At 45.9% G+C, this 23,154-nt stretch overlaps 2 protein-coding genes across 2 annotated transcripts; both read right to left on the bottom strand.

The window, feature by feature from the left end:
• Positions 1-5,323: 5,323 nt before the first annotated feature.
• Positions 5,324-6,271, bottom strand: LOC127052028 (olfactory receptor 52R1-like). Its single transcript, XM_050955232.1, has one exon. It carries the CDS (start codon positions 6,269-6,271, stop codon positions 5,324-5,326), a length of 948 nt encoding a protein of 315 aa, XP_050811189.1.
• Positions 6,272-19,224: 12,953 nt separating this feature from the next.
• Positions 19,225-20,166, bottom strand: LOC127044024 (olfactory receptor 52E8-like). The gene has a single exon (XM_050938387.1). The coding sequence runs from the start codon at positions 20,164-20,166 to the stop codon at positions 19,225-19,227; it is 942 nt and encodes a 313-aa protein (XP_050794344.1).
• Between the last annotated feature and the right edge of the window lie 2,988 nt (positions 20,167-23,154).

Genomic DNA, 23,154 nt, shown 5'->3' with positions numbered 1-23,154 from the left:
GCTGTCTGACACCTTTAATTAGGAGACCTCATTTTCAGTTGCTTATAAATTTGCCAAACTTTAACCCTTTGGACTAAAGTTTCCCACACTAGGTGTCTGCTTCCAGCTGAATTGTTTTTTAAAAGTTTCAGGCGTAATAGTTCAGCTGACTTCTCTAGTGTGGTCAGGAGAGATGATGTCTTGCCCATGTTTAAAAATTCTTTGAATTGTTCCAGTGAGGAGCATGCCTTACAGGAGATAAAAGCCAGGTAACGGTCCCTGAAATGCAAGAGCAGGAGATGACAGCTGGCTCCAGAGTTCTTACTCCACGGGCAGTTTTCCCTCACTGAAAAGTACGAGCCACTGAATTGAGCTGTGTATTGTACATCTACTGACACCTTTCATCCTGAGCAATCCGCTGTGTCACTGAAATGCAGCCACCTTGGGGCTGGAGGGCATCAGCTGGGGTAGCACAGGGAAGAGGGACATTTTGGCCAGTGATACTGGAACAAACCCATCCCCTGTGGCAAGGGGCTTGGGATGTTTAATGGCAGCACAGAGCAGAAAGGACCCCAGACTTACTTTCTATCCCAGCATGCCCACATTGCACTAGGATTGTTGAGCAGAGTTCCTCAGCAAGAGATAGATACCTGTAAATCCTGAGATGGAAGTGTCTTCCCTGGGAATCCCCCTCAGGTAGCCGTGTCCCACACCACTCTCAGCCCAGCATCTGCAGCAGCATCCCACACCGAGAGCTGATACAGGGGTGTGCACCATCTATAATATAGCTCTGAGCAACCCCAGTGGGGTTTGTTCAGCCTCTAGTGAAGAAGCGGCATCTGGATGTAAACAGGCTGGAGACAGGAGACAATCTAGCCAATGTCTCTCTTTCCATGTCTGAGCTTCTGTGCTAATTCTCCAGCTTTAGGAGTAAACAGTAATTAAGGGACCTTCCCAAAGGGAGATGAGAACTCTTGGGCTCTGTGCTGAATCAGAGAGGAATTGGCTGCTCTGTACGTTTGTGAATATTTAAAAATTATATTTGATTAGGTAGAAAACTAGGGACAATACCTGGGTTTCCATAGGGTCTGATACCCTGTAAATGCCCAAGATGGATGGGTAAGTAGTAGACAGACAGATCTGGAGACAGATGGCTAAGGGGAGACACAAACACTTTCTGCAGGCACACAAGGCTGTCGCTAAAGAAGGAGAGATCAGTACTTCTCATCAGTAACTATCATCAGAGTGTGCAGCACCTTTCACTGAACGGTCTTCAACACACCTAGCAAAGGAAAGTCATTATGAACATATTATAGAATCATAGAATCATAGAATATCAGGCTTGGAAGGGACCTCAGGAGGTATATAGTCCAACCCCCTGCTCAAAGCAGGACCAACCCCAACTAAATCATCCCAGCCAGGGCTTTGTCAAGCCTGACCTTAAAAACCTCTAAGGAAGGAGATTCCACCACCTCCTTAGGTAGCCCATTCCAGTGCTTCACCACCCTCCTATACAGACAGGTAAACTATCCTTAATATACAGATAGGTAAATTGAGGCACGGGGAGGGGTGACTTGGCCAAGGTCTCACAGAGACTGAGTGGCAGGATGACAGACAGAACCCAGGAGTCCTAACTTCCTTGCTGTAATCACGGTCTCTCCATCACACCAAGGGGGAAATGGACTCCAGCTCTGGTAGGGGCTGTTCCCTGGGTGGGATGCAGAGGAAAGGCTGGCAGAGGGAGTCTGAACCTTCACCGTCCTCTGAAGGTGAATCTGAGGTTTTCAGAACTAGCAGGAGGTTGTGAGCTCCCCACTCCTGTGAGGTGTGAACCCCGGGACTCCACTCCTGCTCCCACTCAGAAACCTGCCAACGCATCACAGTCACTTCAGGGCAACAGACTCAGGAAAACCAACACCAACAGAACGTTCCTGTGGACAGAGGGCAGCTGTTGCAGCTGAAAGCCCAGTACCTGGCAACCCTAAATGGTTCCCCATGCTGAAACTAAAAAAATGGAGGCACTTCGATTCCCACAGCTGAACACTCTGCCTGCTCATCCAGCTCATTGCGGGTATTTCTCCAGTGCAGAGCACCTGGGTTTTTAAGCACTGGAATGAGACTGAATGAATTCTCCTGTCCAAGCCCAACGAGGGCACCGTGTCCACCTGATCTTTCAATCTGGCTGCAGACAAAGGCAGCAGGCTTTTAGGCCTTACACTGTGGCTACAGACCTTATCATATGGCTACAGGAAAAGGGCCTGATCCTTACAGTATGACCAGGCCCCGGAGGTCCCCATGACAGGCCCCGTCATAGACCAGGTATCGCCAGGCCCCAGGGGGTCCCCGGGAGCTGCCCCAGGTACGACTGGCCCCCAGAGGATCCCCAGGAAGTGCCCCAGGTACGACTGGCTTTCAAGGGATCCCCAGGAGCTGCCCCAGGTACGACTGGCTCCCAGGGGATCCTCAGGAGCTGCCCCAGGTACAATTGACCCCCAGGGGGTCACTCGGGAGCTGCCCCAGGTACGACTGGCCCCCAGGGGGTCCCCAGGAGCTGCTCCAGGTACGACTGGCTCCCAGGGGATCCCCAGGAGCTGCCCCAGGTACGACTGGCGCTCAGGGGGTGCCCGGAGCTGCCCCGTTCTGCCCTAGGTCCATCCAGGGCCATCACACAGTGCAATATTCCCACTGGTGACCAGGGCCAGAGCTGCTGGATGGCGTCTGTCCCAGGGCCCCCTCCCTGGCAGAGTCTCTCTTCTGCAGTACGAGGGGCTCCTCGACGTGCAGGAAAAGGGCCTGATCCTTACACCTTGCTGGAGAATCCCACCAGAATTGAGGCCTGAGCAAAGACTCTGAGCAGCCTAAGTGCTGAGTTCCTCTCTGTTCTGGGAGGTGAAGGGCTTGCGGGGATAGTCTGGGGAGACAGGAACTCCAGGTGGTCTTTTTCCTGAATCTTTGTCTAACTCACTTGGTGGTGGCAGGGATACTGTTCAAGGACAAGGTTGAATTTGTGCCTTGGGAAAGTTTTTAAGCTAAGCTGGTAAAAATAAGCTTAGGGGGCTTTTCATGTGGGTCCCCACATCTGTGCCCCAGAGTTCAGAGTGGGGAAGGAACCCTGACATGGTGGCAGCGCGGTGGGATCATTTTGAACCAAAAGCCCAGTAAGATTTTAAAAGGACAACTTTTTTTCCTCTTTGGCTGCTTGGAAAGCAGAGCGGGTTTTGGTTGGTTGTTTATTGATGTTTTTTTCATGTTGCAGCTGGAGGTTTTTTTCTCCACTTCAAGGCAGAGATGTGAAGTTGCAGAAAGAAAATTCACAAGCTAAACCAAAAGATAATCTAATGCATTTCTTTGCTATCACTTACTATTTCTCAATATGCTGAAGGAGATGTATTTTTCCTGCCCTGGTTCCTTGCTGGCTCGAAGAGAATAAAACAAAGACACAAACAAAAACCTCCCCTCACAGATCTGAAAGCGTCTTCTCCCCTCATTGATCCTTTTGGTCTGGTGCCACCCAGGTTATCTCAGCTTCTTGACCCTTTACAGGTAAAAGAGGAATTAACCCTTTACAGGTGAAGAGGGATTTTATGCTACCCTTAGCTGTATGTTTATGACATCATCCCCATCCCCACTCTTCCCCCTCCCTCCCAGCACCCCAGCACAGACATACAGACAGCATAATCATAACCAGTAACCCATAACCTGGTCTTAGACACCTTATATGACCCCCTTTACATAAGATTTGGTGCCACTACAGGACCTTGGTTGCAAACCATGTTCTATATGGTCCCAGTTTATATCAATAAAGTCACACCTGCCCCCGAGGCCTGGCTCAGGGCAAAGGGCTCCCAGCTCATCCCCATTCCAGGGCTCTGCCTGCTACAGGCCCCCCGCCGGGAGGAGCAAAGGGGAGCTGAAAGCTAAAGAAATAAAGCACACAAGGGTCTCTGCCCTCAGGACTCTGTAGCTGAGCTTCAGGGCCCACAAGCTGTACGGTGCACAATCCCACTCGCCGGCCACACAGGCCTGCTCCCAACCCTCAGCTGCTTTTATACGGCTTCCCGGCTTCCCTCTCCGATCCCGACTGGCCGATCAGCCCCAGCACTACATCCTCGCTGCCCTCACTGCAGGCTCCTTGTCAGGCTGCAGCAGCTCCCGTCACAGCTCCGGAGCAGATGGAGCGGGAGGTGATCCAGTGAGGGACAGGGAGGGGGAAAAAGAGCGAGCAGCACTGGTGGGGACTTGGGGCAAGAGGCGGAGAGGGGAGTGGGGCACAGATGCAAGAGATGGAGCAGGGGCTGTGTCTTGGGGGAATAGGTGCAGAAGTATCTGTGGCCTTGAGGGGAGATGTGTACCAGGGGCATGGCCTTGTGGGGAGAAGCGGGGTAAGGGGCAGGGACCTGGGGGTTATGGTGGTTAGTTCTCTGAAAACATCCACTCAGTGTGCAGCAGCATGAAAAAAATGAACAGAATGTTGGGAATCACCAGGAAAGAGATAGATAATCAGACAGAAAATATCAGATTGACTCTCTATAAATCCATGGTACGCCCACGTCTTGAATACTGTGTTCGGATGTGGTTGCCCCACCCCAAAAAATATATATTGGAATTGGAAAATGTTCCAAAAGGGGCAATAAAAATGATTAGAGGTATGGAACGGCTTCCTTATGAGGAGAGATTAATAAGACTGGGACCTTTCAGCTTGGAAAAGAGATGACTACGGGGGGATATGACAGAGGTTTATAAAATCATAACTGGTGTGAAGAAAGTAAATAAGGAAGTGGCATGTACTCCTTCTCATAACATAAGAACTAGGGTTCACCAAATGACATTAATAGGCAACAGTTTAAAACAAACAAAAGGGAGTATTTCTTCACGCAACACACAGCTAGTCTGTGGAACTCCTTGCCAAGGGTGTTGTGAAAGTCAATCAATAGCCAACGTGGGAAGGGATGGTATGTGTTTGCCAGCAGCTGGAAATGGGTGGCAGGGGATGGATCACTTGATTCCCTGTTCTGTTCAGTCCCTCTGGGGCACTTGGCATTGGCCACTGTTGGCAGACAGGACACTGGTCTAGATGGATCCTTGGTCTGGCCCAGTATGGCCGTTCTTATGTTCTTATATGTGCAGAGGTCCAGTTATCAGTAATTAGAAGGATGGCAAACCAATGAGTTCTACACTGACCGATTCCCCAGTTTCTCACACTGACACAGCACAGTAAGCTCAGGAAAGGGTCTAATGTCTCTCTGGCTGCACAGTGAGTGATTCAGGAAGGGGACCCAGCACCATGTCACCAGCCAGCTCTGCACGGAGCTCGATCTGAGAGCCAGAGCACCAAGAGAAAACTTTAGGTCCCTTTATGAGTAAAGATCCAGGGCACCCTGCCCCAGATCTGTTTGGTCCTCACCCCGTAGATGATGGGGTGCAGCATGGGGGGCACCAGGAGGTACACGTTGGCAATGAGAACATGGAAATGCAGGGGCACATTATGGCCAAACCGGTGTGTGAGGGAGGAGAAGCGAAGGGGGATATAAAAGGCTAAGATGGAACAGAGGTGGGAGCTGCAGGTCCCCAAAGTCTTGAGCAGGGCATCCTTTGTGGGGAGGCTGAAGATGGCCCTGAGGATCTGGGTATAGGACACTGCGATAAAAATCATATCCAGACCCTTCACACAGAATACCATAAAGAGGCTGTAGTATCTACTGATGTGGGTGTCGCCACAGGTCAGCTTCACCACAGCCATGTGCTCACAGTATGTCTGGGAGATGATGTTGGTTCTGCAATATGGCCACTGTCTCGCCAGGAAGGGATAGGGCAGTACGAGCATGATGCCACGCATCACCACGGCCAGACCAATCTTGGAAACGACAGAGTTTGTCAGGATGGTGGAATGTCTCAGGGGATCACAGATGGCCACGTAGCGATCAAAAGCCATGGCCACAAGGATCCCAGACTCCATCATTAAGAAGCAGTGAATGAAGTACATCTGGGTGAAGCAGGCACTGAAATCGATTTCCCTGGAATTGAACCAGAAGTTACTCAGCATTTTGGGCACTATGGCTGTGGACAGGAGCAGGTCAGTGATGGCCAGCATGCAGAGGAAATAATACATGGACCCATGGAGGCTCGCTTCCGTCTTCACGATGAACAGGATAATGAAGTTCCCCAAGACAGCTATAGCGTACATGGTGCAGAAGGAGATGGAGATCCAGATGTGGGCCGCCTCCAGGCCAGGAATGCCCAGCAGGATGAAGCTGGAGGGATTGGTGAAGTCGGTTTTGTTGGAATCTGACATGGTGTAGGGGATAAGGTGTCCAACTCTGATGTGTTCCCAGGATTCAGGGTGATGGTTGCAGTACAAAAGCCTGGGTGGAGAGACAATGTTAATAAGAGCTACTACATGCACTACTGGATACTTTTCTCATGGGTGAAGCAGACTGGTTCCTCTTCACACACATTTTCATTTTCCAAATCTGAAAGTTTAAAAAAACCCCCAAACCTCCCAAAACTTTGCCAATCCATGTATCAAGGGGAAACATTCCAAGTAGAACCACCTGAGGGAAAAGACCTGGGTATCATCAACAGCTGTTCCATGGACACACCTGCTCATTTATAGTAGTGGCCAAAACAAAGAAACGTTCAGATGCCTAAGGAATGGGGAGACATCAACCTGCTCTGGAAACGCACTCAGTTTTGATCCCCCAGTCTCTATAAAGGATATAGCAGATGGAAAGGAGACTTCTAAGACAGGCTGTGAGAATGGAGGAGGAAGCCATATGCCAACAGACTGAAAAATCTGAGACTGTTTAGATTAAAGGAGCCCCAAAGAAGAGGGCATATGATAGAGGAGAACAAAATAACAGAATGGAACTGATTGCATTCCAATGGAGAAACAACGAACAGTTCCCAGCCAGTAATTTCTACAGACATTTAGTATTTCAAAAGGGCTAATTCCTCAAAGATGGCAAATTATCCACAAAACTGATTGGGAGGAAAAACATATTCAGAAAAATGGGAAGGAAAATTGGGAGTTCTTTAAGAAGAGAGTATAGATAGCTAACAAGCCACAACTGCACATTCAGAAAGTAAAGAACTCATATCAGATGAGGTGATGGAATACTTTCTAGTCCATTAGCAGTGAAGGAGGGTGTTAAGCAGCAGCTACAGTAGAAGCTGAGAGTTGCAAACACCAGAAACATCAACTTTTAAAAATTAAAGGGAAAGATTTTTAAAAAGGGATTTGACAAGATTAGGAAAAAATGGAAAATCTGGCATGGGATTAGTTAAGAAAAAGTCTAGGGATATAATTAATGTGAGTCACCAACAGGGTTTATGGAAACAGGTCTTGCCAAATAAGTTTTCATCCTTTATTGGCTGTACAGGTTTGGTTGACCAAGGGAACTGCACATGCACAATAGACTTCGATGTCTCTGAGGCATTTGATGGAGTTGGGGAAAACATTCAGATAAAAACACTGTCCAATATCAGTAGAGCACACGTAAAATAGACTAAAAACTGGCTAATGGACCAATCTCAGGAAGCAGCTGTCAATGGGGTATTGCAGGTAATGGGGGTGTTTCTAGTGGGGTTCTGCAGGGATCAGTTCTAGGCCCGATGCTATTCAACATTTTCATTAATGATCTGGAAGCAAATAGAAAATCACTGCAGCTAAAAGAGTGGAGGATCCAGACTTGTCAGAGTAGTTACATGAGGCAGCCAGGGCAGACACAAATGTTTCAATACAGTCAAATGCAAACTTATCATCTCGGAACAGGGAACACAGGCCTGACCCACAGACTCGATCACTGTATTATGGAATTGAGGGATTCTGAAAAGGATTTAGGGGTCACTGTGTAAACCAACTCATCGTAGTGGTGAGTTGGAGCAGGAGAAGGATTTTACCTCTGCATATGGCATGGATAAAACTGACTGCATCCAGTTCCGGGGTCCACATTTCAAAATTTGAAAATTTGGAGAACGTGCAGAAGAGGCACAAAAAGGATTGGAGGCAGCAGAAAATGCCGACCAGTGAGATATTTAAAGAGCTTCATCTATTTATCTTATCAAAAGGGCGATCAAATGGAGAATTTCATGGGGAGAAAACCATGGGTAGTAACGGGCTCTGCAATATAGTGGAGAAAGGCAGAGCTAATCCCAAGCCAGATAAATTTCAGGTGGAAATTAGGGTGAGGTGTTTAGCACTGAGGGTGATTAACCATTGGGAGAAACTGCGAAGGGAAGTGGTGGATTCTCTAGGTTCCTATGTCTGCAGATCCAGACTGGATGTTTTTCTGGATGATCTGTTTGAGGGCTTGTCTACACTTAACATGCTACAGCGGCACTGCTGTAGCACTTCATTGAAGAGACTATTTACCCATCAGCGTAGGTAATCCACCTCCCTGAGAGGCAATAACTAGGTTGACCTCATGGTGGGGTCTACACCCGGGTTTGACTGATATAGTTACATGTCTCAGGGAAGAGGATTTGATATTTGAAAGGCTGCCGTAAAAAACGATGGAGAAAAGTTGTTCTCTCTTGCAACAGAGAGTCAATGGGTTCAAACTACAACAGAGCAGGTTTAGATGAAATCTCAGGAAAAACTTCCTAACTCTAAGGCCAGGAGGACAATGCAGATGTGGAAGCACCTTCACTAGAAGTTTTCCCAAGAAGGTTTGACATTCATCTGTCCTGGATGGTTTAGAGAAAACAAATCCTGTATCTTGGCAGGGGGTTTTGCGGTCCCTTCTCACCCTGTGGGTTCTACAATTCTATTTATACGTGAAATCGTACCTTAGACCAGATCTTTGATAAACACAAGTCTCATAGACTCATAGACTCTAAGGTCAGAAGGGACCATTATGATCATCTAATCTGACCTCCTGCACAAAGCAGACCACGGAATCCTACCCATCCACTTCTACAACAAATCCCTAACCTATGTCTGAGTTATTGAAGTCCGAAATTGTGGTTTGAAGACCTCAAGGTGCAGAGAATCCTCCAGCAAGTGACCCATGCCCCATGCTGCAGAGGAAGGCGAAAAACCTCCAGGGCCTCTGCCAATCTGCCCCAGAGGAAAATTCCTTCCCGACCCCAAATATAGCGATCAGCTAAACCTTGAGCATGTGGGCAAGACTCACCAGCCAGCACCCAGGAAAGAATTCTCTGCAGTAACTCAGATCCTATCCCATCTAACTTCCCATCACAGACCACTGGGCATACTTACCTGCTGATAATCAAAGATCAATTGCCAAAATTGGGATATCCCATCATACCATCCTTTCCATAAACGTATCAAGCTTAGTCTTAAAGCCAGATATGTCTTTTGCCCCCACTACTTTCCTTGGAAGACTGTTCCAGAATTTCACTCCTCTAATGGTTAGAAACCTTCATCTAATTTCAAGTCTAAACTTCCTAGTGTCCAGTTTCTACCCATTTGTTCTTGTGTCCACATTGGTACTAAGCTTAAATAATTTCTCTCCCTCCCTAATATTTATCCCTCTGATATATTTATAAAGAGCTAGCATATCTCCCCTCAACCTTCTTTTGGTTAGGTTAAACAAGCCAAGCTCTTTGAGTCTCCTTTCATGAGACAGGTTTTCCATTCCCTGGATCATCCTAATAGCCTGTCTCTGAACCTGTTCCAGTTTGAATTCATCCTTCTTAAACATGGGACCAGAACTGCACACAGTATTCCAGATGAAATCTCACCAGTGCCTTATATAATGGCACTAACACCTCCTTATCTTTGCTGTGAATACCCCGCCTGATGCATCCTAAAACTGCATTAGCTTTTTAATGGCCATATCACATGGGCGGATCATAGTCATCCTGTGATCAACCAATACTCCAAGGTCCTTCTCCTCCTCTGTTACTTCCAACTGATGTGTCCCCAATTTATAACTAAAATTCTTATTATTAATCCCTAAATGAATGACCTTGCACTTTTCACTATTTAATTTCATCCTATTACTTTTACTCCAGTTTACAGATCTGGTCATCCAGATCTTCCTGTAGGATATCCCGGTCCTTCTCTGTGTTAGCAATACTTCCCAGCTTTGTGTCATCCGCAAACTTTATTAGCACATTCCCGCTTTTTGTGCCAAGGTCAGTAATAAAAAGGTTAAATAAGATTGGTCCCAAAACTGATCCCTGAGGAACTCCACTAGTAACCTCCTTCCAGCCTGACAGTTCACCCTTCTGTAAGACCCACTGTAGTCACCCCTTTAACCAGGTCCTTATCCACCTTTCGATTTTCATATTGATCCCCATCTTTTCCAATCTCACTAATAATTCCCCATGTGGAATCGTGTCAAATGAATTACTGAAATCGAGGTAAATTAGATCCACTGTATTTCCTTTGTCTAAATAATCTGTTACTTTATCAAAGAAGGAGATTAGGTTGGTTTGGCATGATCTACCTTTTGTAAAACCATGTTGTAATTTGTCCCAATTACCAATGACTTCAATGTCCTTAACTACTTTCTCCTTCAGATTTTTTTCCAAGACCTTACATACTACAGATGTCAAACTAACAGGCCTAGAGTTACTCGGATCATTTTTTTTCCTTTTCTTAAAAATAGGAACTATGTTAGCAATTCTCCAGTCATACGGTACAACCCCTGAGTTTACCGATTCTTTAAAAATTCTTGCTAATGGGCTTGCAATTTCAAGTGCCAGTTCCTTTAATATTTTTGGGTGAAGATTATCTGGGCCCCCTGATCTTGTCCCATTAAGCTATTCTAGTTTGGCTTCTACCTCAGATGCGGTAATATCTACCTCCATCTCCTCATTCCCATTTGTCATCCTTCCATTATCCCTAAGCTCCTCATTAGTCTCATTAAAGACTGAGGCAAAGTATTTATTTAGATATTAGGCCAAGCCTAGACTATCCTTAACCTCCACTTCATCCTCAGTGTTTAGCAGTCCCACTTCTTCTTTCTTTGTTTTCTTCTTATTTATATGGCCATAAACCTTTTACTATTGGTTTTAATTCCCTTTGCAAGGTCCAACTCTACTTGGATTTTAGCCTTTCTCACTTTATCCCTACATGTTCTGTCCTCACTAAGGTAGCTTTCCTTGCTAATCCCACCCTTCTTCCACTCCTTGTAGGCTTTCTGCTTTTTCTTAATCACCTCTCTGAGATGCTTGCTCATCCAGCTTGCTCTACAACTCCTGCCTAAGGTTTTTTTTCCCCTTTCTTGGGATGCAGACTTCTGATAGTTTCTGCAGCTTCGACTTAAAGTAATTCCAGGCCTCCTCCGCCTTTAGATCCACAAGTTCTTCAGTCCAATCCACTTCCCTAACTAATTTCCTTAATTCTTTAAAGTTAGCCCTTTTGAAGTCAAAAAGCCCTAGTCCCAGATCTATTTTTGTTTATCCTTCCATCTAGTTTGAACTGAATTAGCTCATGATCACTTGAACCAAGGTTGTCCCCTACAACCATTTCTTCTATGAGGTCCTCACGACTCACCAAAACCAAATCTAAAATGGCAACCCCTCTTGTTGGTTCTTCAACTACTTGGTGAAGAAATCCATCAGCTATCACATCCAGAAAAATCTGAGCCCTATTATTGTTACTAGCACTTGTCCTCCAGTCTATATCTGGGAAGTTAAAGTCTCCCATGATCATACAATTCCCATTAGTGTTTACTTCATTAAAAACATTAAAGAGGTCTCTATCCATATCCAAATCAGATCCCGGCTGTCTGTAGCACACCCCAAGCCCAAGTCCTTCTCCTCAATACAGGGGGAACTGAGTGAAATGTATCACCCTGTATTATACAGGAAGTAATACAGTATGATCTACTGGTGCCTTCTGACCATGAACCCTACGAATCTATCGATAAAGAAACTAGATCAGGCATTTATATTTACTCTGTTTCACCACGCACGAACAAGGGACCATTCAGTCACATTGAAAGTCTGAATAGATAACACTGATAAAAGAAAATGTAATGGCTGCGCAGAGCAGAAAGGAGCACAGTCTTACTCTCTATCCCATCACACACATGTTGCACTGGGTTTGTCGAGCAAGTGAGCTCCTCAGCAAGAAATGGGTACCTGTGAATCCTGAGATGGAAGCGACTTCCCTTCTCCAGATAGTGTTTCCCACACCTCTACTCCAGCATCTGCAGCAACATCTCATGCCGAGAGCTGACACAGGGGTGTGCACCATTATAATATAGCTCTGTGCAATCCCAGGGGGGTTCGCTCAGCCTCTAGGGGAGAAACAGCATCTGGATGCAAACAGGCTGGAGACTGGAGACATTCTAGCTAATGTCTCTTCTTCCATGTCTGCACTTCTGTGTTATTTATCCAGCTTTAGGAGTAAACAGCAATTATGGGACCTTCCCAAAGGGAGGTGAAAACTCTTGGGCTCTGTACTGAGACCTAGAGGAATTGGTTGCTCTCTTTATCTGAGTATATTTAAAAATTATAGTTCATTACTGTGACATTGCAGTTCATATGCTCTATGAAAATAGGCTTATGAATCTGAAAATGACATAGTTGGAATGTGCTTTATGCAAAAGGTCTCTTGTACCATATTTTTGGAAAAGTTATATTATGCTGAATTTGATTTTCCTATTCGTATGCAGGTATCATTCTTATATCTGAAGTTAAAAATACAAGGTATAAACTTGTACAACTAATGTAGTCAGATCAAGTGGAGATCATTAAGGCTGCTTCAGAAACAACAATTTGGAAATGGCTTGTTTACCTGTAAGCCTTCCTGTGTAGGTGTGGGCCCGCGCATGGGCAATGAAGAACGGGGCCTCACAGGGACATGTGACCATGTCACCTGATACTGAAATCTATCTTAAATCTTGTATTTTTCTGTTTAGAAGGAGGGGTGTGGGCCAAGCACAGACAAAAGACTCCCACCTTGAGCCAAAGCTATACAAGGGGGTGGAGCAGGACAAAATGGAGGCCAGTCATGAAGAAACCCCTGCTTACCACCTGAGATGTCTACTGGAACTAACAAGGACTGTACCAGGGGAAAGGATTGAGCCCAGACTAGGAAGGAGACTAGTCTGTGAAAGAAACTTATTGGAACATCTTTGAGGGTGAGATATTACCTGTAATCAGTTTCTTAATGTATTAGGTTTAGACTTGCATGTTTTGTTTTATTTTGCTTTGTGAATTACGTTGTTCTGTCTGTTATTACTAGAAACCAGTTAAATCCTACTTTTTATACTAATAGAAACACTTTTGTTTATTAATAAGCCCAGAGAAAGTCATCTCTCTCTATCAGTGACATAGACAGTGGATATTGTTACTAACTCAGCAGAGAGAGAGAGAGACCCCATGAGGACTCCTCGGTTCTCTCTCAGCTCTAGGAGAGGAGAGAGGTCTAATCGATTACAGCAGGGGGCGATACATCTGCAATCTAGATAAGAACATCAGAATGGCCATAGTCGGTAAGACCAATGGTCTGTCTCTCCCAGTATCCTATCTCCCAACAGTGACAGATGGCATGTGCTTCAGAGGGAAAGAACTGAACATGTGATCGTCAAATCATAGAATCATAGAAGAATCATGGAGTTGGAATGGACCTCAGAAGGTTATCCAGTCCTATCCTCTACTTAAAGCAGGACCAACCCCAACTAAAACATCCCAGCCAGGGCTTTGTCAAGCTGGACCTTAAAAACCTCTAAGGATGGAGAAGCCACCACTCCCTAGGTAACCCATTCCAGCGCTTCACCATCCTCCTAGTGAATTAGTATTTCCTAATATCCAACCTAGACCTTCCCCACTGCAACTTTAGACCATTGCTCCTTGTTCTGTCATCTGCCACCACTAAGAACAGCTCAGCTCCATCCTCTTTGGAGCCCCCCTTCAGTTGGGGAGAAGGCTTCTATCAAATCCCCCCTAACTCTTCTGCAGACTAAATAAACCCAGTTCCCTCAGCCTCTCCTTGTAAATCATGTGCCCCAGTCCCCTATTCATTTTCATTGCCCTCCACTGGACTCTCTCCAATTTGTCCACACCCTTTCTGTAGTGGGAGGCCCCAACTGGATGCAATACTCTAGGTATGGCCTCATCAGTGCTCAACAGAGGGGAATAATCACTTCCCTCAATCTGCTAGCAATGTTCCCACTAATTCAACCCAAAATGCTGCTAGCCTTCTTGGCAACAATGGTACACTGCGGACTCATATCCAAATTCTCCTCCACTGTCATCCCCAGGTCCTTTTCTGCAGAACTGCTGCTTAGCTAGTTGGTCCCCAGCCTGTAGCATTGCATGAGATAAATGCCAAATTTCCTATACTATGGACAACATTAACATCTATGTTGACTTGATGTTAATTGAGTTCCAGACATTTGCTAGCACTTGTATGGATAAAGTAGCTATGTTCTTTAGCTCTTGGCAAGATCACATGAAACATACAGGAACCATCCTGGAAGAGCAGTTCCAATCCACTATTGTTTTAACTAAGTTTTACCTTGAGTTTGTAAAGACATTCAATCATGTTATTGAACATGACTTTGATGATCCATTTCTGTTATACACTGACACAGTTTCTAACCACTACTAGCTGTAGTAGGAGAGAGCCAACATAGGGGAGCTCTTGGGATGCAGTCAGCAATGTTTGTGTCCTCCCTTCCTGCATCAAATTTGCTTTGGAGGATGTGACGTTACCTAATGAAGTGTGACCATATAGATCATTGTTGCAACCAAGGTCATATAGTTGCACCATAAGAACATAAGAACGGCCATACCGGGTCAGACCAAAGGTCCATCTAGCCCCGTATCTGTCTACCGACAGTGGCCAAAGCCAGGTGCCCCAGAGGGACTGAAGCTAACAGGCAATAATCAAGTGATCTCTCTCCTGCCATCCATCTCCATCCTCTGATGAACAGAGGCTAGGGACACCATTCTTTACCCTTCCTGGCTAATAGCCATTTATGGACTTAGCCACCATGAATTTACCCAGTTCCCTTTTAAACATTGTTATAGTCCCAGCCTTCACAACCTCCTCAGGTAAGGAGTTCCACAAGTTGACTGTGCGCTGTGTGAAGAAGAACTTCCTTTTATTTGTTTTAAACCTGCTACCTATTAATTTCATTTGGTGACACCTAGTTCTTGTATTATGGAAATAAGTAAATAACTTTTCCTTATCCACTTTCTCCTCATCACTCATGATTTTATATACCTCTATCATATCCTCCCTTAGTCTCCTCTTTTCCAAGCTGAAGAGGCCTAGCCTCTTTAATCTTTCATCATATGGGACCCTCTCCAAACCCCTGATCATATTAGTTGCCCTTTTCTGAACCTTTTCTAGTGCTAGAATATCTTTTTTGAGGTGAGGAGACCACATCTGTACAAAGTATTCGAGATGTGGTCGTACCATGGATTTATATAAGGGCAATAAGATATTCTCACTCTTATTCTCTATCCCCTTTTTAATGATTCCTAACATCCTCTTTGCTTTTTTGACCGCCTCTGCATACTGCGTGGACATCGTCAGAGAACTATCCACAATGATGCCATGGTCTTTCTTCTGACCTGTTGTAGCTAAATTAGCCCCCATCATGTTGTATGTATAGTTAGGGTTATTTTTTCCAATGTGCATTACTTTACATTTCTCCACATGAAATTTCATTTGCCATTTTGTTGCCCAATCACTTAGTTTTGTGAGATCTTTTTGAAGTTCTTCACAATCTGCTTTGGTCTTAACTATCTTGAGTAGTTTAGTATCATCTGCAAACTTTGCCATCTCACTGTTTACCCCTTTCTCCAAATTGTTTATGAATAGGTTGAATAGGATTGCTCCGAGGACTGACTCTTGGGCAACACCACTAGTTACCCCTACCCATTCTGAGAATTTACCATTAATTCCTACCCTTTGTTCCCTGTCTTTTAACCCGTTCTCAATCCATGAAAGGACCTTCCCTTTTATCCCATGATAGCTTAATTTACGTAAGAGCCTTTGATGAGGGACCTTGTCAAAGGCTTTCTGGAAATCCAAGTACACTATGTCCACTGGATCCCCCTTGCCCACATATTTGTTGACCCCTTCAAAGAACTCTAATAGATTAGTAAGACACGATTTCCCTTTACAGAAACCATGTTGACTATTGCTCAACATTTTATGTTTTTCTATGTGTCACCAAATCTTGTACAAGTAACGTGTTTATGAAAAGGTTCTAGTTTGCTGATTGTGATTATGCTCTTTGTATGTGTGTAGCATTTTTATATTTAAAGTTATGAATATTGGCTAGCTACTTGTATTTCAATGTGTTTGATTCTAAGTAGCATCAATGAAGCATTTGGCCAATTTATTGAGAAGGGACTCTTCAGATTAAGTGCCCAGTCAAGAAACTTTTAACTGACAATGGACCTTGGGACACTCCCATCCACATCTGAGGAGCCTCCCTGGGAATGTTCAAGGTAGCCTGTGAGCCATGGCTGCTCTACCTGCAAACTGAGTCATGCATGGACATGTGACTTGCACATGTGACTCCAGACTCCATCTTGCTGCTGTGATTTTCCACAATAAGAACAGAGGGATGTCCTTGCACATGGCAAAGGATATAAAAGGCTCTGGAAACACCTCCATTTGGTCTTCAATCCTGCTTCTAACCTCTGGAGGGACTGCTACAAACTGAAGCAAGGACTAAACGATGCATTCAAATATGTAGATGTACTCCAGAAACTTGTATTTGGCCAGCAGTTTATTCCAGCTCTGCTATAAGCCTAAACCAAGAACTTTGCAGTTATTGTAGGTATTTGATTTCATTTAACCAATTTTGACTCTCATCTATATCTCGTCCTTTTTATGAATAAACCTTTAGATTTTAGATTCTAAAGGATTGGCAACTGTGTGATTTGTGGGTGAAATCTGAGTTATATATTGACCTGGATCTGGGGCTTGGTCCTTTGGGATCAGGAGACCCTTTAATTGGGGACATGGATTTTCATAAGCATTTGTTCCTATAAGGGGTGTTATTGGTGGTGATACAAGAGAACTACGGCATTGGAGGGAATTGCTTGGATGACTCCTGGTTAGCCAGAGGGGTGAGACCGAAGTCCTCTCTGTTTGGCTGGTTTGGTGCCTTAGTAGCGAAAGAACCCAGCCTTGGGCTGTGACTGCCCTACTCTGAGCAATTTTCCCTGCATTGATACTCTCAGTGTGTCCCCCAAGATCACTCCTTGTTACAGGGAGTGCAGGCTCCAGCTGGGGGGTGCAGACTCTGTGGTAGGGCTGTGGATGAGCACCTTGGGGTTCAGGCTTCCCGGGACTGCAGCGAGGAGAGAGGAATCCCTCCAGCCCTCTCTTGCTGCAGCAGCTCAGCGCTGGGGGAGAAGCACCTAGCTGAGTGCAGGACACCTCTCAACTACCATGGCAGCTCTAGCGGGGCTGGGCAGGGCTGGGCCAGGCCGGGGGAGGGGCATCTCTCTACCCCAGTATGGCCCTTGATAGCTTGCTGTGCGTTCGCGCAGCTTAGAAGAAACTTAGGGGGTGACCCCTAGATTTTGTCTTATGTACAGAAGAAAATAATATTTCCTTATTCAACTTTTCCATGCCAGTCATGTCCAAGTCTTTTTAATTTCTCATACGCGAGCCATTCCATACCCCTAATGATTTATGTTGTCTTTCTGTATACGTTTTCCTATTCCAATATATGTGTTGTTTTTTTTTCAGATTGGGCAACCACATCTGCACGCAGTATTCAAGATGCGGGTGTACCATGGATTTATATAGAGGCAATATGATATTTTCTATCTTGTTGTCTATTCTCTTCTAAATGATTCCCAATATTCTATTCACTTTTTTGACTGTCTCTGCACATTGAGTGGATGTTTTCAGAGAACTATCCACAATGACTCCAAGGTTTCTTTCTTGAGTGGTAACAGCTAATTTAGACCCCATCATTGTATATGTATAGTTAGGATTATGCCAGTCACCCCGTTTTGTGAGATCCCTTTTGTAGCTCTTCACAGTCTGCCTGGGACTTAACTGTCTCGAGTGGTTTTATGTCATCTGAAAATGTTGCTACTACCCCCTTTTCCCACAGCATTTATGAGTAATGTTGACTAGGACTGGGACCAGAGACGACCCCTGGGGGAAGGGCACCACTAGTTACCTCTCTCCATTCTGAAAACTGAGCATTTATACCTACCCTTTCTTTCGTATCTTTTAACCACTTTCCAATCCATGAGAGAACCTTCCCTCTGATCCTGTGACAGCTTAATTTGCTTAAGAGCCTTTGGTGAGGGGAAAATGTACAAACAATAGTGGTGGATTCTCCGTCCTTGACAATTTTAAATCAAGGCTGGGTGATTTCTAACAGATGTGCTCCAGGAATGGTTTGGGGCAAGGCTCTAGGCTGCGTTGTGCAGGAGGTCGGACTAGAGGATCACAGGGGGCCTTTCAGGCCTTGGGATCTGAGAATCTCAGCTTTCATTTACATTTCAACCTAGGATACCCTGGAGGCCTGAGGCTCACCCGTTAGATCCAGAGAGGAGAAACACCAACAAAACACCACCCAACCCTTGTGTCCCTGGGGCTTTTCTAATTTCTCTGCCCCCCGGCAGCCCCTTGCTGGTACAGCCTCTTTCGTCCCTGCCTGCTCCCCAGGAGTATTTTAACCCAAAGAGTCTCACATTGAAAACAAGGAACTTGAAGAATCTCAGAAGAGATGGCTCCAAAAACAAGGGGATCTCTGAGCCAGGGGACGTTGTAAAGGCCAAAAGTCTAACTGGGTTCAGAAGAGAACCAGAGAAGTCCCAGGAGGCCAGGCCCACCAATGGCTCTTGGCTAGTATGGGCAGCTGTACTCAGATCTGTCACCGAAACAGAATGGCTCAGGTGTGGGAATCTCCCTCACATCCCCTGCAGTGAGGATTGATGCAAGGGCCATGCTTGAGTTCTCCTCACCATGCTTTGGAATGAAGAACTTTAGCCCTTTCTCCAGCGTTCCAAGGTCACTCTCCACACACTACTGGTCGTAAATCTGTTGGTATCTCTGCTATAGCTGGCTACATTGGTTCGATATTTCTCCCACAGCCTCTTGACCAATTTGATTTGTTGAAGTGACCCACGTATAAGTGGGAAAGTCACTGGTGACAGGAGAATATTGCCCTGCCTTTGCCAGTCTCACCCCAGTTCTCCAAGGCACGGAGCAGACGAGAAATGACAGCAATGCATCATTACTGCCTTCAGGTTCAAAAAGCCCCAGACAAACATAATGCTTTGGGATGTGAGAAGCTCTATTAGAGGTCGCACTGATCATCAAACACAGAGTTAAGAAGCTCTTTCTCTGGGGAATATTCTCAGCACCCTCTCATGGATCTCCTTCGCCCTCACCCCGTAAATGACTGGGTTCAGCATGGGGGGCATGAGGATGTGGAAACTGGCAACCAGAATGTGGACAGAACGGGGAATCTGCTGGCCGAACCTGTGTGTGAGGTATGAGAAAAGCACGAGAGTGTAGAATATGAACATCATGGCCATGTGGGAGCCACAGGTGCTGAGAGCCTTGAGGCGTGCGTCCTTGGATGGGAGCCGGAAGGCGGCCTGTAGTATACGAACATAGGACAAGAAAATCATGATCAAATCCATCACTAAGAGGTAAACTAAAAACAAGTCATATTCTCCATTGGCCCTAATGTCTGCACAGGCCAGTTTTGCAGTTCCCATGTGCTTGCAGTAGGCGTGGGCAAGGACACAGGCACTACAGAAAGGCAGACAGTCAACCAGGAACATCATGGGGAAAACGAGGACTTCTGGCTTCAATATAATCACCAGGCCTATCAGTGCAATTCTCTTCTTCGCTAAGATCACAGTGTATCTCAGAGGGTCACAGATGGCCACGTATCTGTCAAAGGCCATGGCTAGAACAGCCAACTCCATTCCCGTGAAGGTGTGAATGAAGAACATCTGGGTGAGGCAGCCACCAAAGCTGATCTCTCTGAAGTTAAACCAGAAGATGCCCAGCATTCTGCGCACTGTAGCAGTAGAGAGGCCTAGGTCGACGACTGAGAGCACGCACAGCAAGTAGAACATGGGCTGGTGGAGGCTGGGATCTGTTTTGACGATGAGCAGGATGGTGCAGTTTCCCAGCAGTGTTATGATGTAGACAGTGCAGAAGAGGATGGAGATCCAGATGTGTGCGGCTTCCAGCCCCGGGATGCCCAGCAGGATGAATGTGGAAGGGTGGGAGTAGGTATAATTGAGCAGTAGCATCTCCAGCGGTTGCTGATGTCCCAGCTGTGGGCACAGACACTCCCTGCAAGGAAAAACATTGCTTCTTTACTCTGCCTAGTGTCGCTCCTCCAAACTGTACTGAAGAGCCAAAGAGAGAAACTACAGAAAGAGAAACGAGCTAGTGAGGAAAGGGAAGTTGTCAGCTGAGACAGTCAATGAGAGCCTTGGAGCCTTTAAAGACAGCAGGAGCCCCAGAACAGAAGACTTTCACACAAGGGACAGTAAGGCCAGGAGGAGGGACAGATAGGAGGGACTGTGGTACTACAATGTCCTTGTAATTTGTAAATCTTACAGTGGACCGTTTGGAAATAGTGACCATAATATAATAACATTTAACATTCCTGTGCTGGGAAGAACACCTCAACAGCCCAACACTGTGGCATTTAATTTCAAAAAGGGGAACTATGCAAAAATGAGGTTAATTAAGCAAAAATTAAAAGGTACAGTGACTAGGGTGAAATCCCTGCATGCTGCATGGGTCCCTTCTGACCTTAAAGTTTATGATTCTATGAGTCTATGATTTTTCCAGGGACTGAGGTGAGGCTGACTGGCCTGTAGTTCCCTGGATCTTATTTCTTCCCTTTTTTAAAGATGGGCACTACAGTAGCCTTTTCCCAGTCATCCGGGACCTCCCCCGATCGCCATGAGTTTTCAAAGATAATGGCCAATGGCTCTGCAATCACATCCGCCAACTCCTTCAGCACCCTCAGATGCAGCGCATCCGGCCCCATGGACTTGTGCTTGTCCAGTTTTTCTAAATAGTCCTGAACCACTTCTTTCTCCACAGAAGGCTGGTCACCTCCTCCCCATGCTGTGCTGCCCAGTGCAGCAGTCTGAGAGCTGACCTTGTTCGTGAAGACAGAGGCAAAAAAAGCATTGAGTACATTAGCTTTTCCCCATCCTCTGTATCTAGGTTGCCTCCCTCATTCAGTAATGGATCCATACTTTCCTTGACTTTCTTCTTGTTGCTAACTTATTTGAAGAAACCCTTCTTGTTACTCTTAACGTCTCCTGCTAGCTGCAACTCCAAGTGTGATCTGGCCTTCCTGATTTCACTCCTGCAGCCTGAGCAATATTTTTATACTCCTCCCTGGTCATTTGTCCAATCTTCCACTTCTGGTAAGCTTCTTTTTTGTGTTTAAGATCAGCAAGGATTTCACTGTTAAGCCAAGCTGGTCGCTTGACATATTTACTGTTTACTATTATTTCTACACATGGGAAGTGACTTCAGGAGGTCATCTAGTTCAACTCCCTGCTCAAAGCAAGACCAATCCACAACTAAATTATCCCAGCCAGGGCTTTGTCAAGCCTGACCTTAAGAATCTCTAAGGATGGAGATTCCACCACCTCCCTAGGTAACCCATTCCAGTGCTTCACCACTCTCTGAGTGAAATTTTTTTTCCTAATATCCAACCTAGACCTCCCTCACTGCAACTTGAGACCGTTGCTCCTTGTTCTGTCATCTGATACCACTAAGAACGGCCGAGCTCCAACCTCTTTGAAACATAATTTCCTCCCATATAAAGTTGGCAGATGACACACAAATTGAGGGAGGGGTAAATAATGAAGAGTACATGTCATGGATTCAGAGCAATCGGGATCTCTTGTTAAACTGTGAACAAGCAATTTTATCTGGCTAAATGTAAATTCATCCATTTGGGAACAGAGAATGCAGGTGATCCTGACACCATCAGGGCCCTATCCCTATCCCGGGAAGCAGCGACTCTGAAAAACATTTGGGGGTTGTTGTGGATAAGCAGCTGAACAGGAGCCTGAAGTGTGCGTCCAAAGAGCTAACATGGTCCTGTGCTGCATGGGGGGTAAAGAGGTGGTTTTCCCGCTGTATCTGACACTGGTGCACCCGCTGCTTGAATCCTGTGTCCAGCTCCAAGACCCACCGTTCAAGGTGGGGACAGACTCAAGGACTCTAACTATTTAGCTTCCCAAAGAGAAGATTGAGGGGTGACTTGATCACAGTCTATGAGTATCGACATGGGGGACCAATATTTAAGAAAGGGCTCTTCAGTCTAGCCGAGAAAGGACTGCCATGAATCTGAAGATTGACAAATTCTGACTGGAAATAATGAATATGTGTTTAACAGGGACAGTAATTAACCATGGGAACAATTTCCCAAGGGTCCTGGTGGATTTTCCATCACTGACAATTGTTAAATCAAAACTGGATGTTGTTCTAACAGCTGTGCTCGTGGATTGTTTGGGGGCAGAGCTCTGGCCTGGGCTGTGCAGGGGGTCAGACGAGGTGACCACAATGGCCCCTTCTGGCTTCGGACTGTGCAGGGGCAGCAGGATATCAGGGGAGGTTTGGCGTTGGGAGGGGAATGCAGGGGCAGGGGGCTCAGCTCCAAATGTTTGAAAACTGCATTTGGGGTGCAGGTAGGGGGTAACTAAGGGCTGTGTGCAGTCAGGAGGTAGCTCAGGGTGGAGGAAGGGGAAGCTGGGGCTCTGCGTGGGCACAGGAAGGACAGGTGAAGAGAGGGGGTAGATGGGACTATGTGCAGGAAGGAGGTAGCTTAGCGTGGAGGAAGAGGGTAGCTAGGGGCTGCAGGTGGGCAGGGTGTAGCTCAGGGTGTAGTCAGGAGGTAGCTATGGGCAATGTGAGAAAAGGAGATTCACAGGTACAGAGAAGCGCAAGTAGGATGATCCGAGAAATGGAAAACCTGTCATATGGAAGGAGACTCAAAAAGCTTGGCTTGTTTAGCCTAACCAAAAGAAGGCTGAAGGGAGATATGATGCTCTTCATAAATACATCGGTACCAATGTGGACACAAGAAAAAATGGATATAAAACTGACCATCCGGAAGTTTAGACTTGAAATTAGATGAAGGTTTCTAATCATCAGAGGAGTGAAGTTCTGGAACAGCCTTCCAAGGGGAGTAGTGGGGGCAAAAGACATATCTGGCTTCAAGACTAAGCTTGATGAGTTTATGGGAGGCATGGTATGATGGG

The sequence above is a fragment of the Gopherus flavomarginatus genome, chromosome 1 (assembly GCF_025201925.1).
Source record: "Gopherus flavomarginatus isolate rGopFla2 chromosome 1, rGopFla2.mat.asm, whole genome shotgun sequence".
Taxonomy (NCBI): domain Eukaryota; kingdom Metazoa; phylum Chordata; order Testudines; family Testudinidae; genus Gopherus; species Gopherus flavomarginatus.
This window is presented reverse-complemented; position numbering and strand designations above follow the sequence as displayed.

Coding starts and splice junctions, on each gene's coding strand:
- LOC127052028 (XM_050955232.1), bottom strand. CDS start 6,271: ATGTCAGATTCCAACAAAACCGACTTCACCAATCCCTCCAGCTTCATC.
- LOC127044024 (XM_050938387.1), bottom strand. CDS start 20,166: ATGCTACTGCTCAATTATACCTACTCCCACCCTTCCACATTCATCCTG.